An 18,020-nucleotide genomic window follows, 5' to 3' on the forward strand; every position below is an offset into this window, starting at 1 on the left:
ATCTGTCATAGGTAAAGCAGGGAAACCATGGCAGCCAACATGTTGCTTCTATGAAATGTTGTCAATATATGCTCAACAGATCCCAGGTAGAGGGAAGGAAAACTCCATAGTCCATACCAATCTGACCATGGGGTAGAAATCTTTTCTTACCCCAAGTATGGCAGTCAGTCTGACCTTGAGCACAGGGGCAAGACCCTCTAGCCACGAACCTCTGGCATTGGTCCCAGCAGGAGCATTGGCAAGTTCTAAGCCTTTTCTGTAGTCAACACCCAGTCTGTCTGAGGAAACTTTGAAAACACCTTGACACATGTGGCAGAAAGGATACACCTTGGCACGTGGCAGGGCAACCAGCAAAGCCCAGGAGCGTGAGAAATACCCATAGTAAAAGCTAGGCATAACTACACCTAGATCATCCCCAACCAGTGGCTGTCCAATGTCTTCTTGAACACTTCTAGCAATATACAGTTCGCAACTTCCCTGGGCAGTCAGTCCATTCCACTATTTACGTGTTTCTTGGAAATACAAGAATACAGAGGTATTCCAAAGTTGAAAGTAGGAAGCAGACAACATTTGCCATTTGGCCCTTCATGTAGATTGTGAGTGTAGAGCTAAACTTATCAGGTTCCCCACATACTTTCCAAAGTGTGTGCTCTGTGTCATCCTTCACAAATCTCCATCACCTGCTCTTTCCATCCTTCAGCTTCTCTTACCAAGCTCTGTCTCCTGCTCAGTTCTGTCCTTCTGAACTCCCCACTTTTCAGGTCTGTGCCATCTTCCTAATGTTTTTCTGTAGTTCTCTTCACAGTTGAGGTATGCCTTTCTTGACCCCTTTTCTTTTCCTTTCTTTTTTGTCCCTGAGGCATTTATTATCCTAAGTTTTTTTCCCCCACTGCCCTATTACTGTTATATCAGCAACAGGAGTAGTACTGTACTAACACTCCTAAAATTCTCTCTTCCTAAGCTCACTTTTGTGCCAGCGGTTTTGTGCTCTTCCTTCTTTTCCTTTTTCCTTTAAATGATCATTCCTTTTCCTTCTGAGCTTCTACAGCACTTCTTACTTCTGATATCCCCTTTTCCCAGCCTATCTGCCATGGGAGTTATACAGATTTGTGCTGATTGCTTAGTTATCATTGCTAAATGTGGATTGCACTCGAGAGCAGACCCTCCCTGTTACTGTTATTTCTATGTATGTGATGTTGTTCTCTGAAAGCCTCATACTTCAGCTGCAGATGGAAGCACAGATTCCATCTGGAGTTGAGATATGAGGCTTCACAGCCAGCCACCACACATTCAGTTGCACTTGCATAACTGTGACCAGAATCCAACCCCATTTTAACAAACTAGTGCACATGTACTAACTCTAAAAATGATACAAGAGTTCCCAGCCATAGTACATGGACACAATGTTTCCTACTCCAACTCTAACACAGAGCCACGCTTTTTAAATCAAATCTGTTATGGCATATATTTAATATCTAATTTACATATTTTGTTCCCTTTTTGTAGAAGAACTTGTGAGAAATGTTGGTGAACAGCAAAAAGACCAAAGCAGAAAGTCCACAGATGCACAATTACAGGAAGAAGCAGCAAGGACACAAAATGAGAGTAGTCAGGGATGTGATGGCACAGCTGTACCAAGACCCTCTACTCCTAGAACCATCGTCCTACAAGTAATCACTTTCGACTCTTCTCCTAGTGAATCCAGCTTGGAGAAATTCATTAACTCTGATCCAAACCAGAAAGATCTCACCAAGGCACAGCAAGAAACACAGCCCACAGACCCATTAAATGGTAACATTGCATCACAAAACACATCTCAGTCTAATGAAGTTGTCCAGAGTGGAGCTGCAGCCATATCTGTCACATCCGTGTTAACCTCTGGCAGCCATGAAACACTCAAATAAGTTCCTGTTTTGAGCCGATAGTGTAGAAATGCCCCTTCTTCAAGCACGTGTAGAAACTGAAGTGTCATCAAATAAAAAACACATGATATGAATAAATATAATCCTTCCAATAATAATTCTTTGATATTTAGTAAGAAATTATTTAGCCTAAAATACCAAAACACAGAAGCCAAACTAGTATACATTCTGAATAATTTAAAAAGATATATATTGCCAGCTGTAGAAATTTTTACTCGGAAATGAAATAAATGTCTCTGTAGAAACCACTTACCATTTCTTTTTGAATAGGTAATCATGCTTCTTCGCTTACAGTGCCTCTCACATATTTCAGGCACTTAGCATAATCAGAACTTTAAGAACCCAATCATTTGTCACTAAAAGAAATCTTATTTCCATCATTAATTTCAAACATATTAAGAAGATATAATTTGATAACTGAAACACAGAAAAAATTGACATTAGTAAGGAAGGTGATATTCTGAACATGAGTTGAGAAAGGAAAGAGTAATCAAGAAAGAACCATAACTGCATAATATGGTTAAATATAAAAGGCTTTATTGAAATGAGCTGTGGTCTACAATTTTAGGATTCAAACAACAACAGGCTCAAAATGTCCACATGATATGAGTGCCCTTGATGAATTCAGAGGAACTCACTGTGTCCTATTCCATTTTTAACTAACAAATTATTCTGAATTTGAGCTTAGAATAAGGTTTGAAACAAAGTAATAAAAAGCAAGTATTACCTCAGACTTTTCGACATGCTTGAGGGTCCTTCACATCACTGTGCGCACACACACACACAAACACACACACACCGGCATGCACATTCAAACATTCAAGGCCTTACACTAGGTATGGCTGTGGCTGCGTGTGGCTGCACTAACCTGGGCCTCTTGGAACTACAGTTCATCCTTATATCATACTGACCCGTTATTCTTCTCTATTTCCTAAAGCAGTTTACTTCCCCATGTGTCCAACCATTACTGTAGCCAGTGTGTGTGTGTACGTGTGAGGTCAGGGAGACAAGAGAGTGCTCTTCCATTGATCACTAGGCTTTACCACCCTTTTCCACGTTTGTAGCGTGGAGTATTGATTGAGTGGCCCCATTGCATCGAGGGTGATTATCTGACCAGGGATGGCATCAGAATAAGTATCTGGGCTTTAGTCTTCTGCCACTGAAGGAAACTAAGGAGACTTGGTTACACTAGTGTTTCCACCTAATTTCCACGTGGGTTTTGTACTTTGAGGCCATGAGGCATTCACTTCTTCCATTTCTAATTAAAATATTAAGAGTAGTTCCTAGAACGGTCAGTCTCAAACTTTTTAAACATGAGGCACCCCTAGATAGACTCAAGGCACCCCTTGGAACATGCCGGGACTTAGCCTTTACTGGGTAGTTTTGAACAGAAAAATAGTAGATCAACTAGTCTGCTGCAAAGAACTCAGAAAGACCAGAACAGGGCAGTGTTTTGACACTATAGATTCCTAGTTGAAATCTGTGGGTTTATCTTGTGAATCATGTTTGTGCACCCAGCAGTATAAACATTATCTGGCATCCTTGAAAGGATCTGGAAGCAGCCCATGGTGCTGTAGCACCCTAGTTGAGAATCAGTGACCTAGAAATATGCATATGGCTTAGCATATTTCTTGAATATTGCTCATTTGGCAGAGTCTCGCTCATTGTGGTGGGGAGGGGGAGCTCATTTTTTAGGATTGAAAATTATTTTAATCAGAAATAATGGTTCATAAAGCTGAGGTTCTATAACAAGAAATTTATGCTAAAAGAATGAAATCCACAGCACTTCAAGTTGCTGAATGAATAATTACTTGTCTCTCTCATTCTGGGTTTTTGCCATACATTGCATGCCACATTGAGCTTTAGTGGTTGTATCTACATGAGATGCTTAACGCAGAGCAGACTAATTCTAAAACGTGGCGAAGGGGATATGTATTACTGCACCAGAGCAAAAGCCATGCTAATGCACAGTACAATTAGTCTACTCTGCATTAAGCATCATGAAAAGTCCATGTGCTGGTGTTACTGTGCAGTAGTGCTGATTACTGTGAATTTAGTTAGTACCTCATATTAGAGATACTAAACTTAATGCACATGTAAATGCATCCAGCAAATTGAAAGTTGAGTACCTTAGAGTGTTGTTACACGTTACCTTTCACATGTGTTAAGGGCTCCTGAAATGGGAAAGTCTGCATGTTAAAGCAGGGAAAGATGAGCCAAATACCTTGTGCTTACCTCAGTGGTAGTCCTCTTTAGGTGAGAATTATCTTCAGCTAGTGTTAGGGAGCTTTTGTCACAATCATGTCAGACTGTTCCACGAGGTTAGTTGAGAATAGTCCTCCAGCATCCCAGGAGGCATCACTCCCAGTGGGCACTCTTTTCCTGGTTCAAGTGGCATCAGGGAGAATGAATTTGAACAGGGCTTTTTACCCCCTCATCCAAATCACTGATGAAGATGTTGAACAGTGCGGGCTCGAGGACCAAGCCCTGCAGAACCCCACTGCCCACGTCCTTCCAAGTTGAGAAGGACCCATCCACTACCATCCTCTGGGTGCGGCCCTCCAGCCAGCTGGCGACCCATTTGACTGTGTGGGCATCGACACCACAGTCTCCCAGTTTCTTAATGAGAACGGGGTGAGAGACAGTGTCGAATGCCTTCCAGAAGTCCAGGAAGACTATGTCCCCTGCTACCCCTGCATCTAATGATCTGGTGATCTGATCATAGAAGGCCACCAGGTTGGTCTGACAGGACCTGCCACTGATGAACCCGTGTTGGTTGCCCCTAAGCATGCAGTCCCCTGCTGGCCCCTTCTGGATGTGTGCCAGAATAATTTTCTCAAACAGCTTGCCTAGGATCGAAGTAAGACTAACTGGCCTATAGTTTCCTGGGTCCTCCTTCCTCCCCTTTTTGAAGATGGGAACCACGTTGGCCCTCTTCCAGTCCTCCAGCACCACACCAGAGCACCACGAGTGCTCATAAAGCCGTGCCAGGGGTCCTGCAATGACCTCGGCCAATTCCTTTAGGACTCTAGGGTGGAGATCGTCCGGGCCAGCTGACTTGAATACGTCCAGCCCCTCCAGAAGCTCCCTAACTAGTTCCTCGCTAATCTTTGGCCCAGGTGTGCCTCCCCTGGGGCTCTTCTGGTCCCTACTTAGGAAGACAGAGGCAAAGAAATCGTTAAACATCTTAGCTTTGTTGTCTGGTGTGACGACCAAATTTCCCAATGTGTCCTGCAAGGGGCCCACATTACCCAGGACCTTCTTTTTGCCCCCTATGTATTTAAAAAAGGACTTCTTATTGTCCTTAATCTGAGAAGCTAGTCCTAATTCCAACTCTGCCTTGGCCTTCCTAACTGCCCCCCTACATCCCCGAGCAACTGCAGAGTAGTCATCCCTGGTGCCAGTGAGTTGGGGTTTGTTTGTTTTTTTTAAAGAGCCAACGCTGGGACTGGGTGGGGTGGGGCAACCGGGGATAGTGGGTCTGGGAGAGTGGGGGGGCTTTCAGGGAGCTCATGGCAGAGCCCCCCCCCACACAGTGTGGGGCAGTGGGGATCAATTTGGCTGTGGCTGAATCTCCAAATCAGATTCGGTTGAATCAATTTGGGACAGTGATTCAAATCACCAGATCGAATTACTGTCCCCCGAATTGGCCGAATATAAATCTGAAGTGAATACTGGACACTTCACACAGCCTAGTTAACATTATTGAAAGATTTTAACCCAGCAAGGTAGGAAATCCACTGTAGGATACGAGGGCATTTAACACATCAAGACTACAGCTTACAAAATCGATAATACCTAACCAGAATTGTCTACTTTTGTTTTTTCTTCCTATTTTAATTATTCATTCTCCAAAAGTGAAACTGGTCTAAAAAGGATTGTACTGGGAGGGGCTGAAAAAAGTGGACATAGAGGGCTCCAATAGACAAAGAGCAGTTATTAATTTTCCCTCCTTTTGAAGAGAAAAATACTCAAAAAAGACCTCTGAGAAATAATGAAAAGGGTTAGAGAATCACAAAGGCAATTCCTGATTTAACCATGGAAAGGTGAACAAAGTACACCAAGATCCCAGACTACAAGCCCCTGTTAATACATAAGCTATGCCTAGATCTTGCACTACTGAACAACATGATCAGCAGCAATATCGGAATCTGATTATGAAACTAGGTATTAAAAAAGAAAGCCAGAGATGGAGATGCCAATCATGGAAATAAAGTAAATGTAAAAATAAAAATAAAGCCAGTCACAGAAATAAAATGACAGCAGCAGTCATACCACCTTTTAAAGTCAACGTCATTTCCAAAGCTTGAGTCATGGTGCAGTGTAACAGCTATTACCATCTTCTCTAACTTGTCTAACCTTGATATGTCTGAGCCTTCACAAGTAAATGCAGGGCCACAGCAAACATCAAAGGCCAGTCTTGCTTTTACAGGAATCTCTGGCACATTACAGTGGATTCACTGCAAACACTGAGAATTCATCACTGTAAAAACTGAATTGTTACAATATGACCTTAGAAACTACATGAAAAGGAAGCTGGGGGGGATATGCTAGACAGCTTTCAACTCTAAACTGTCTTTCTTTAGCAGCAAGGGGAGCAATGAGCATTGCTTATTGCCAGGAAGGCTGATGCTAGAAAAGTTGTTAAACTATTTATAATTATGTTATAGTTATTCTGAGTTCCCAAATATGGGGTCCTCTACATATGGAAGTAAAGGAGCAATGGGATCTAATGAATGATCTATATAATCACACTTCCTGCCCTACCACATGTATGGCAGGAAGCATGATTGTGGGATTGTGCAACAGAACGCCTCACACCTTATTAAAGGTGCAGGGGGGGCCCAATGCCAGGCTCCTCCACCAGGAAGAAGCAAGTTCCCGTCACTGGGAGCCCTCTCAGTTGTGCGACCCCCAGCCCTGGTGGGCCTGGTGCACCCTTGCATCTGGGAGACCCATCAGCTGAGGGGAGACTCTACTACACATGCCAATTAAACTAGCTGTGAAGCCAGTACATTTTTTGAGGTCTAACTTTATAGCTGGTCGGAACTTTTTATGGCACTATATCTACTTTGAAGGTGTAGCTGTTCTCCAGGAAATTGCACAATTAACCCATTAATTGCACAGTACTGGTAATATATAGAAGTGACCTCACTTCCATTCACTCTGGAGATTTTACAATTTACAAATGAGATAGTTTATCCATTTTTAGGCAGAGCTACTGATCTAAGCAACATTTTATGGAGAATATAAAACAAATTCTCTGCTCTCAGACTTTTGTGCACTGGTAAATGTCCACATTGAGTCATTTTATCACTTTCTGAACTCCAAGATTATACAGTAATACAATAGAATAAGAACATGAACAGGCACTTAGATTTTGTGTTAAAAAAAATTTTACATTTGAATGTATTTTTTATTATCTTGCGGAACAGAAATATATTCAAGTTCTAGTAAGTAGCTAGCTGCAGCTACCATACTTCATTGGTCTATATTGAATTTAATCTCACCTGCTGCCTTCTAAGCACAAATAAAGGCCATGGGGAAATGGAGAGTTTCTAGTTTTTCTGAGCAAAAAGGGATATTGGACTCTTCCTTTGTTAAAGGCAGTTATGCAAATCCTTACAGTAAATCAGTCTGAGTATATTATTTAAAGACTGTTATTTGTTTAGGCCAACATTGCTTTTTTCACAATAATTTGTTATTCTAATAAACCACAGCAGGGCAATAATGTAAGTAATGACTTGGGCATAATGGTTGGATAGTATGCTAATTTTTGTCTTGTAGATTTACAAAGTAGCAATCTATTGTCATATATAAAGAATTCCTGCATTTAGTTCTCTGCAATATCTACTGTGATATGGAAAATGTAAAGCATTTTACTGAGATCAGATGAAGCTAGTTATATAATTGTGGGGGCCCAACAATAATATAAATAATTGCCTGTTTGGTCCTTGTTTGTAGTGGTCTGGCTACAGATTTAGGTTGCCGTTACATATGTTACTATGGTGCCTAGAGGCACAAACTGATTTAATGGCTCATTTGTTGTAGACACTTTACAAACACAGTGCCCTGCCCATTCAGAGTTAAAACAAAGAATGTTTCATTCTGGCAGCCTGTTTAAATCCCCTGTAGCATGTGTAATGTTGTTACTTCATGCAGTGAAATTTAGAGTAAATTAATTTGGAACATCCAATACCAAGGAGAAATCTCATCTTTATGGATAAAGTACTTTACATTTGCAGCTCACAACCACAATTAATTCAAAATAATTTCCGCACCTTATAACTAGAGAACAGCTTGTAGCAGTGGTGTTCAACATTCCTGGGCTGTGGGCTGGATGACTGGTGCAGGGTTAGTTAGCGGGCCAGTTTCAGTACATGGGATCTGTCTCTGGGCGTAATCCAGCATGTGGACAGCACATAGCTACAGCCCCACATGTTCCAGATTGGGCCTGCCATCCAAACCTCAGACTCTCATTCACCAGATTAGGCCCCATGTGCCAAATTGGGTCTGCCACCTTGGGCTGATGCACACTGAATTGGGCCGCAGACAGAGGCGGGGGTGAGGCAATGTGGAGCAGCCCTGGTACTACTATTCAGTGGCCCATTAATGACCCTTTGTTCTTTATTTCACGGGTGTTAACAATCATCTCCTCTTTTTAATGGACAGTCCACTAATCAAGCTAACCTATTTTAGGGCAATTTTTCTATCTGCTAGGTGCTTTCTATTGCACAGCTTATGCTGCTCCACCTCTCCACCCCATGCCTGTGCCTGGAATGCTTGTTTTAATTTTCACTGGCCAGCTAGGACCAGCATCCAAAATCTGGGACTGTTGCAGCTAAACTGGGACATATGGTCATCCAAATCATGCATATCATGTTGAGAACTGTTTTTTGTTCCTGGTGAAAAATTTTCTCACTGGGTAATATGGTTTCATTAGAATCTTTACTTCCTTCTGTAAAATGTCAATTTCATCAAAACATTTTGATTTTTCTAAGATTTGGTTCAAAATAATATTTTGAAACCATCAATGTTTTTGTTTTAAATTTGATAGGTTTATTTACTATATCATTTTAAAGTCAAAATACAGCTTAAAATATTTTTATTTGAACATTTTGAAAAGGTTGATCAACAATATAAAAGCTGCTTTTTGTTCTGATACTTCCGAATGGGGTTTTTTTGGGAACTTTTAGTTTTGCAGAAAGTTTGGATATTTTGATTTTTCTACTAATTCAGACTAAAAATGTCCAAATATCCACATTGTTCCAAAGATAAAATTTCTGTTTCCCAAACAGCTGTAGTCATGTTTTGTGATACCGGTACTATAATATTTGAGAACTTGCTGATGAAAATCATGGCAGAACTGAATACAGGAGGTCAATGTTAATTACAGTCCATGTTGTGTCATATTGACTTAAAATAGGATGAAAAAAGTTTCAGAAGAAGACAATGTTTGTGTGACAAAGAGAATCTAAGAGTATACCAAAAAGAAATTAAGACACGATTGTTTTGTTGACCTTTGTGTAAAAATATGTGATTATACAGCATGCCTTAACATCATGATAATTTCTATTTGCTTGTCCTTAAAAATGTTTTATCTTTGGAAGAAAAGGGTGGCTTAATGAAAAACTAAGAAAGTGTGCTAAATAAAAATAAAGTATCTGGTAAAGTTATGCAAACAAATTGTTGAGAAAAGGAGCAAGCTTCATGTTAAAGGTAACAGGGAAGTCAAGTAAAGTGTGTCAGCAGTAAAATCAAAATACATCTGGAACCTGTCTTTCTATCTTTCCATCCACTCTGTAATACATTTTTTTCCATTTCACCTAATGACTAAAACTTAGGGATTTATTGTATTTCCTATATGGACAAAAGGTGGTGACAAAAAGAATACATATACACTTATTCCAGCGGTGTAGGTTGTAGCCATGTTTGTCTAAGGACATAGGCAGACAAGGTTCTTTGGGTAAATCTGATATCTTTTATTAGACCAACTCAATAGCTTGGTCTAATAAAAGATATTGGATTTACCCAAAGAACCTTGTCTGCCTATGTAGACTTATTTTATATAACCAAGAAATAACTTGCATGGGTAAAAGCCTGTCATGACCCCGTGAGCTCTGCCACCAGCAGACCCCCTGGCCCGACCCCAGCATGAGCTGGGAGATAAGTTGGGCCCATGGAGGGTGGGCAGTAGCCAGTGGAGCGGCTGATTGGAGCCAAGGATGGTCATTCACCCCCATGGATCATGCTTGGGCCAGCCCCTAGAGAGCCATGCAACCGGAGCCATGCAGACAGACATGCTCTGGGCCCAGTGCATGAGTTCGCATGGGAGTTTGTGCAGGAGTGTGAGCAGAAGGGGTATGAGGCTCTAGGTGGCAAGCCTAAAGAGAAGGGTCAACACAGTAGTAACCCAGGCTGCTACCTGTGCAATGGTGTTGACATGCCGCACCCCAAGATCTCCCCGCCCATGACTGGAGCCCCCACCTCTGGTACCACTGAGACCTCTACCCAGACAGAACCTATAGCTCCAGCCTCCACACAGATGGAGCCCCTGGCTCTCAGCTGTGGGGACTGCCTGGCACTTATGCAGGTGTCTAGGATCAGGAGCAAGGACACCTCCCCTTGTGGGGTGTGCTCCACACTAGACTCCCTGAAGTACCAGTTAGGGGGGCTCCAGGCTATGGTGCAGAGGCTGCATGCCATCAGGGATGGTGAAGAGGAGATCTATGCTTACCACTAGGCTCTTTGCCAAAAGAATGAGGAGGGAGGCACAAAAAAGATTAGCAGGATGAGGGCGCACAAGAGGAGCTCCCATGAAGTCCAGCCGGGGGTCACTAGTGTGAATGTTGTCTCCGGCCCCAAGGCACCCTGCACTAGGGTCACCATCCCCCTGGAACATCACAACAGATATTTGAACCCCTCACAGCACCAGTACAGCCTGCTGAACTGCCAGTTCCAGAACTAGAGGAAGAAAGGCAACTTGCAACCACCCCAAGAAAGAAACACAGAGTGATCATCATAGATGCATCCCTCTTGAGGGCAAGAGAGAGACCAATCTGCTGCCCCAAACCCTTGGCTCATGATGTCTTCTGTCTCTCATGGGCCCATATCCAGGATGTAGCTGAGAGGATCCTGAAACTTGTCCAGCTCTCCATCACTACCCCATGCTCCTTATCCATGTCGGCACAAATGACATGGCTTGGAGCAATCCCAGCCAGGCTATGAGTGGCTACAGGGCACTAGGGGTAGGACTCAAGGGAGTGGGGCACAGGCAGTTTTTTCCTCAATCCTCCTGGTTATGGGTCATGGGCACAGGAGGGAGAGACTAACAGATGAAGTCAATAGAAGACTGCAGTGCTAGTGCCATCACAAAGGTTTCAACTTCTTTGACTACGGGCCACACTTAAGAGGTGGAGGCATCTATCTGTTGGGAAGGGACACCCTCCACTGCACTCCAATGGGGAAGACGCTTTTCTTGGCCAGAATGGCTGACCTTCTCAACAGGGCTTTAAGCTCACCGGGGATGGGCAAACAACCACCAGTGGCAAGCCAACTAAGCAACAACCATGGAATCAGTAAATCATGCAGCACAGGGGACACAAGTGAATTCCCCAAAAACCTCATTCCTACTTCAGCTGAGGGATGGGAGTCTTCTAGGAGTGCTAGGACCTCTGATGGTAGGCTTGCTTGCCTGTACACAAATTCCAGGAGCCTAGGAACAAACAGGAGGACCTGGCCCTCCTGTTAAATAAAAATCAATATGATATCATAGGAATAATGGAGACGTGGTGGGACTCCACCTATGACTGGACCACAGGTATGGATGGCTATAACTTGTACAGGAGGGACCGTGCTTCTAGAAAGGGTGGGGGTGTAGCGCTCTATGTGAAGGAGCAGTACACTTCCCTACAAGTGGAGTTTGGCACCCAAGAAGAGCAACTTGAGACCCCCTGGGTCAAATTGCGGGGAAACGTGGCAAAGGGGATATGTTGGCAGGAATCTACAGACCTCTTAACCAAGAGAAAGATCTTGACCACCCGTTCACAAGAGAACTGGCAGGGGCTGCACGTTCTCAGTGCATGGTTGTCATGGGTGACTTCAACTACCCTGACATCTCTGCCAAAACTGATGGGAGGAAAACTCTGCCAAATCTGATCAGGCATATTGCTTTCTCACCTGCACTGGCCAACTCTACTTGTCTCAAGAAGTCTATGGGTCAACAAGAGGTAAGGCGCTCCTGGCCAAGGGGATGATCCAGTAAGTGAGAATCAAAAGGAAGCTGGGAGACAGTGATCATGAGTTGGCCACTTTCTCTATCCATAATTAGTCAACAATGCAGAAATCCTTGATTTTAGGAAAGCCAACTTTCATAAGCTCAGGAGGCTGGTTGCTGAGGCCTTGAGAAACCAGAATCTAACGGAGAGGGGAATCCACAATGAGTGGCTGCTCCTTAAGGACGTGATCCTTGAAGCACAAGGGAAATCCATCCCAGTCTATAGGAAAGGTAGTAAAAGGGCTGGGATGCCCCTGTGGCTAAATAGGGGACTCATGGACCTCCTGTATCTGAAAAGAGAAGCCTACAAGGGTTGGATGTCAGGGAACATCACCAAAGTGGGTTATTCAGTGCTGGCTCACACCTGTAGGGTGCAAACTAGGAAAGCCAAGGCTGAAACTGAACTCAAATTGGCTATGGGAATCAAGGATAACAAACAGTCCTTCTTCAGATATGTGGGTAGTCAAAAGAAAAACGAGCAACATTGGACCCTTGCTAAACCAAATTGGGCAGCTGACAACTGACACCCAAGAAAAATCTCATGATTCCTCAATGATTACTTTGCGTCAGTATTCCACCAGCCCCAGGAGATCACCTTGCCTAACAAGATGCAGGATTGCCAGGGCATGGGCAAATAGATCATTGGTGAAGATCTTGTGAGGGGACACCTTGAGAGGCTGGACACTCACAAATCAGCTGGCCCAGACGGAATGCACCCAAGAGTTCTAAAAGAACTGGCAAACATCATAATGCAGCCATTGGCAAGGATATTTGAGAACTCATGGCACTTGGATGAGGTTCCTGAGAATTGGAAGAAGGCCAATGTGATGTCCATCTTCAAGAAAGGGAGGAAGGAAGATCCAGGGAACTGCAGGCCAATCAGCTTGATCTCAATCCCTGGAAAGATTTTGGAAAAAATCCTCAAAGAAACCATTAACAGTAGGCTAATGGAGTGCAAGATTCTGAAGGATAGCCAACATGGCTTTGTTATGGGTAGGTCTTGCCTCACCAACCTCATTTCCTTCTATGATCAGGTGACGCATCACCTGGACAAAGGAGAAGAAGTTGATATCATCTACTTGGACTTCAAGAAAGCCTTTGATTTTGTCTCCCATGAAGTCCTCATGGTTAACCTGGGGAACTGCAGCCTCGACAACCTCATGGTCCAATGGCTCAGGAACTGGCTCTAAGGTCGGACCCAGAGAGTGATAGTCGAGGGAACCATGTCAACTGTGCTGTCCCCCAGGGCTCCGTACTTGGACTAGTACTTTTAGACATATTTATAAATGATCTGGATTCAGGTATCAGAAGCCAACTGGCTAAATTCACTGATGACACCAAACTATAGGGAAGTGTGGTCAGACTAGAAGATAGGTTGGTGATTCAGGCCAAGCTGGACAGGCTTGCAAGGTGGGCAGATCAATACCTGATGGCATTTAACACTAAGAAATGCAAGGTGCTCCACCTTAGGGGCAAAAGGGTCCACATCATACTTATAGGCTTGACAGTGCTACATTCACTAGCACCATGACCAAAGCAGACTTGGGGGTCATGCCTGACCACAAGATGAACATGAGCCACCAATGCGATGCTGCAGCCAGCAAATCAAACAAAACCTTGGCTTGTATCTATCACTACATCTCAAACAAGACCCAGGAAGCCATCCTCCTGCTGTACTTGGCCTTGGTGAGGCAACAGCTGGAGTACTGTATCCAGTTCTGGGCTCCGCACTTTAGGAAGGATGTGGAGAAGCTTGGGAGGGTCCAGAGGAGAGCTAGACACATGATCTTAGGACAAGAGAACAAGTTTTATGAGGAAAGGCTAAGAGACATGGGACTTTTCAGCCTGGAAAAGCAGAGAGTCAGGGGAGACTTGGTGGTGGCCTATAAATATATTAGGGGTGTACACCAGGAACTGGAAGAACGTCTGTTGACCAGGGCACCCCAAGGGAAGACAAGGTCTAATGGTCACAAACTCCAGGAAGACAGTTTGAAGCTGGACATAAGAAAAAACTTCTTTACCGTCTGAATCCCCAGAGTCTGGAATAGACTTCCCCCAGAAGTGGTGCAAGCACCTACTCTGAACACCTTTAAAATACACTTGGTTGCTTATTTTGCTGGGATCATTTGACCCCAGCTGACTTCCTGCCCCTTGGGGCAGGTGGCCGGACCCAATGATCTTGTGAGGTCCCTTCCAGCCCTAATGTCTATGAATCTATCAATCTATTAAACTAGACAGAATACCCTTCATAGATATATATATATATAAACACTGGTGAGTTATATATGAGCTTAACATCCTTCAGACATTTCTTTCACTGTGTGTTACTAGAGCAAAGTACATCATCAAGTATTCATAACAGTATTTTTTAAAGAAAAAAACCATTTTCCATCAAATCAGCTCTTCTCCTAAGCATGTAATAATAATTTTGCACTTTTTCTTATCTGATTCAATGAGTCAGCAAAACTTTAACCAGTTCAAGCAGCAGGATTCTAGCACCTGATATCATCCTGAGTCCACCAACACTGGTAGTAGCAGTGATATAGCTGATCTGAGGTGAGACAGGACCCCATCTGAAAAAAAGTACCTCCCCACTTTCCAATGAGTATAAGCAAGTTATGCACCTGAGCTTCTCCAATTAGCCCCTAGTTTGGATGATGTCACCTTATCCTTATAACAGCATAGTCTGTCTCTTGAAGAGGAAGAAGTTAGCCCTGTGGAGAGAGCCCATCTACAGGGCCTTTAGATAGGCTAGGAGTGACTTGCTTGAAAAAGGTCCTGGAAGAATAGGCAGGAAAGGAGGAAGCAAGCTGTGAGCAGAAAAGTTTGCTAGAAGGAGGATCCAGATTGCTTTTGGGGGCTAGTGCCCAGAACAGGACAGAAGGGTTTGGTGTTTATTTATATGGTCACTTGTCTGTTTCTTGAAGACTGGGTTTTATTTAGGAGAACTGGCTAGGTACTTTTGTTTCTCCTGGAACAAAATCTGCTTGCAAAAACCAGCAGGGTAGACAACGTGCTTACAATTGTCCATTCATAGCTTGAACAAAGCAGGACTTGAAGGAATTTTGACCCTTTTTCTTCATGTAACACATCCCTCTCCATTCATACATCCAAATACATTCTCTCAGCCTGTTATGCCTGGTTTTGTGTTGAGGCAAATTGCCAAATGGTGATCTGGTAGGTCTATATGTGTCATCTTGTTGGAAAATTGGAGTCTCAGCCCATAAAATATATTGGACCCTTTAGGATAAAAGGCAGCAGGCTATATAAGGAAAAATACATTATACTGAGAAGGCTACAGTATCAGCTAAGTGGTCTTTTGTAGAGCATCTGTGTCTCCATAAAATTCTATGAACTGACTAAAGCACTTTGAATTTGAAGCAATAAACTTCTCAATAAAGAGTAGAACTATCATGACCTCCTGTAAATAATGAAATAAATTCTGAACATTACTGTCCCTTATTCCCACATTTCACCCTTCACTTTCAAGAAAGTAATCACTATTTTACTCTTCTGTGGAGGTTTCCAGAGACTAAGTGATGCTTAAATTACACTTACAGTAAAAAGCAAAGGAACCATGCAATTTCACTGTGATACTAAAAGGTCTGGAGTTCATGTGTTGAGAGTGAATACATTTTGTATGATGTAGTGGTATTTATCAGTCCTTGTACAGCAACCTTCTCACTCTGTAGAGGGAAGGGTTATACATTTCCTCTGGCAATTCAAACATGTCATGGTGCTTCCAGAGAGTCATATTTCTAATGCAAACAGTTTCTAATGAAAATCAATTTGGGAAATATTCATTGCTCATTTAAAGTTAGGCACATCTGCCTGGATTCACGTGCCTCACATTGCACTGCAAGCTTTTAAGCTGCAGATCAATGACTAATGTGGGTTAGCCATCAAAATATGGATAACCCAAATTATTGACTTTTGTTGATGTGGGGGCACAATTGTATAGAGCTGTGGTTGGTGGATGGGCCTTTTGGGGGTCAGGCTATAGTCTACTTTTTCAGACAGAGAGTCTTCTATATCTGTAACCGTAATGTTTAGTACGTAAGTTAAATTTTGGCTGTTAGAACTAGTGGACTGATAGGGTATGAAGTAAAGAGAAAATGGGTTTGTAATATGTTTGCACCATATTATGCCTCCTTAGCCTATGAAAGTGTAATGCCTCCAGGAATGACAAAGGAAGCAAATTCCCCAGTGAATCTTGGCATCTATGTGTGAAAGGTCCTCCCCTTGCATTCAATAATAGTCTTAATGTGCCACTGTTCCACATGAGGAGTGGACTCTGGCTGTTTTCCAACCCATGTGGACCTTCTCTCTTCAGGTGTACATGCAATCTTTCCTTGTGGACTCTTAAATTGAATGGAGCCCAAGAAGTTGCATTATGGCTAGCTCTTATGGGAATACTGCCTTTTGTTCCAGTGCACTTGTAACCTTATGCTTTTCACATATGTACATATTCAGTTTAGGTCACAACTTAACACTAGTCAACTACTCTAAGTTTCATGTTTTTATTTCTTAGGTATTTTTGTAAGCCTAAGTTTTCTCTAGCATGCTGCCTGTTGTATTGTAGTGGGGCACTAAGTCCTGCCTTGTACTTCAACATTTCTCAGGTAGTGGCATCTAGAGCACTGCTGCTCTCCACAGAGATGACTGGTTTCTTTGTGATGACTCTCCTTCTTTCAAGCTGAGAGAAGCAGAATAAGTATGATGGGAAGATAAAGAAGGAACAAAGGGAGATGGGATGATTCACTTTTTTAAGGCAAAACACAAGGCTTTAAAGATGGCTGAAATACACGAGTCTCTTCATTTACTATTAGTAAGCATCTACTGTAGCTGTGACAGAGATATGAGGTGGCTGTAAATGCAGGGTTGAGTGGTAGCCAGTCTGTGGTACTCTTATCTCTACAAGGAGGAGCTCCATTTTGTGAAGGATCTAGGAACTTCACTGCCAGCCTTTTACAAGCTTCTGCTTTACTGCATGTAGGTGTCTGACTTCATTAGCCACCTGGTTATACCACCACTTGTACCAGTGTTCTCCCTGCTCAGGCTACCATGAGCAGAGAACTGACTATCAAATGTTTCCAGAGTAACCCCTCTGAAAAAACACCATATTAATGGTGAATGAAAGCCATCATTATTTTTTCTTTTCATATTCCCACCTCCATTAAACAAATTATTCCACAATCAAGTACAGCTATTGTGAGATTACCTCAAGTAATACCTTTCCTTTTGCTTGTGTTATGAATTAGTAACATTCATTTTAAAAATTGCTTATGTTTAATTAAGGAACTTCATTTTTAATGATTCCTAAAATTCACATTTCTGACATTTCTCTTGTCATGATTGCCCCCAAATGCTTCCTGAAGCAAGAAATATCAAAAGTTAAAGAAGCCAGTAAATCTGCAGTAACTGCCTAGATAAGGGTCTAGCACTCTACTATAAGTTAATGTCAATAGTAGAGAGCATCCAAGTGCATTGTCAATCATGACGTCAATCTTTCATAACATTCTGGAGTATAACCAGGTAAAGCATCAACAGGCAGATATACATCAGCAATATAGTAGTTCAGTTTGCATTCACTCAGGGCTCTTGTACACGTGATGAAAATTGTCTTATTGTGTAGCTTAATGGTGTCACACTTTACACGTATGCAAGTTTTTGGCCATTTAAATGAGTTTGTGTTATCATAAACTAACCCCTATCCCATTGTAGTATGGTTTATGATGCTGCAACTTGGAATGGTGCAGCCATTAATCTGTCACATGTACAGCCCCTTTGTCCCTCTGGTATCACTTCAATTTTTGTGTAGT

The 18,020-nt window shown here is 42.6% G+C and overlaps 1 protein-coding gene across 2 annotated transcripts in view; it reads left to right on the forward strand.

Annotated features, from left to right (window-relative positions):
* PDE1A (phosphodiesterase 1A) overlaps positions 1–18,020 on the forward strand; it is a 300,886-nt gene that overhangs the window by 266,676 nt on the left and 16,190 nt on the right. The window contains exon 17 of one of the 2 annotated variants that reach the window (XM_090045293.1): positions 1,507–1,791. In XM_090045293.1, the coding sequence (XP_089901419.1) occupies positions 1,507–1,791 (285 nt within the window). Of the gene's footprint in view, positions 1–1,506; positions 4,503–18,020 lie in introns of those variants that run through there. The other variant, XM_090045294.1, reaches the window with a different exon arrangement.

This window comes from Crocodylus siamensis, chromosome 4 (genome assembly GCF_052110815.1).
Source record: "Crocodylus siamensis isolate JL-2025a chromosome 4, ASM5211081v1, whole genome shotgun sequence".
NCBI lineage: Eukaryota > Metazoa > Chordata > Crocodylia > Crocodylidae > Crocodylus > Crocodylus siamensis.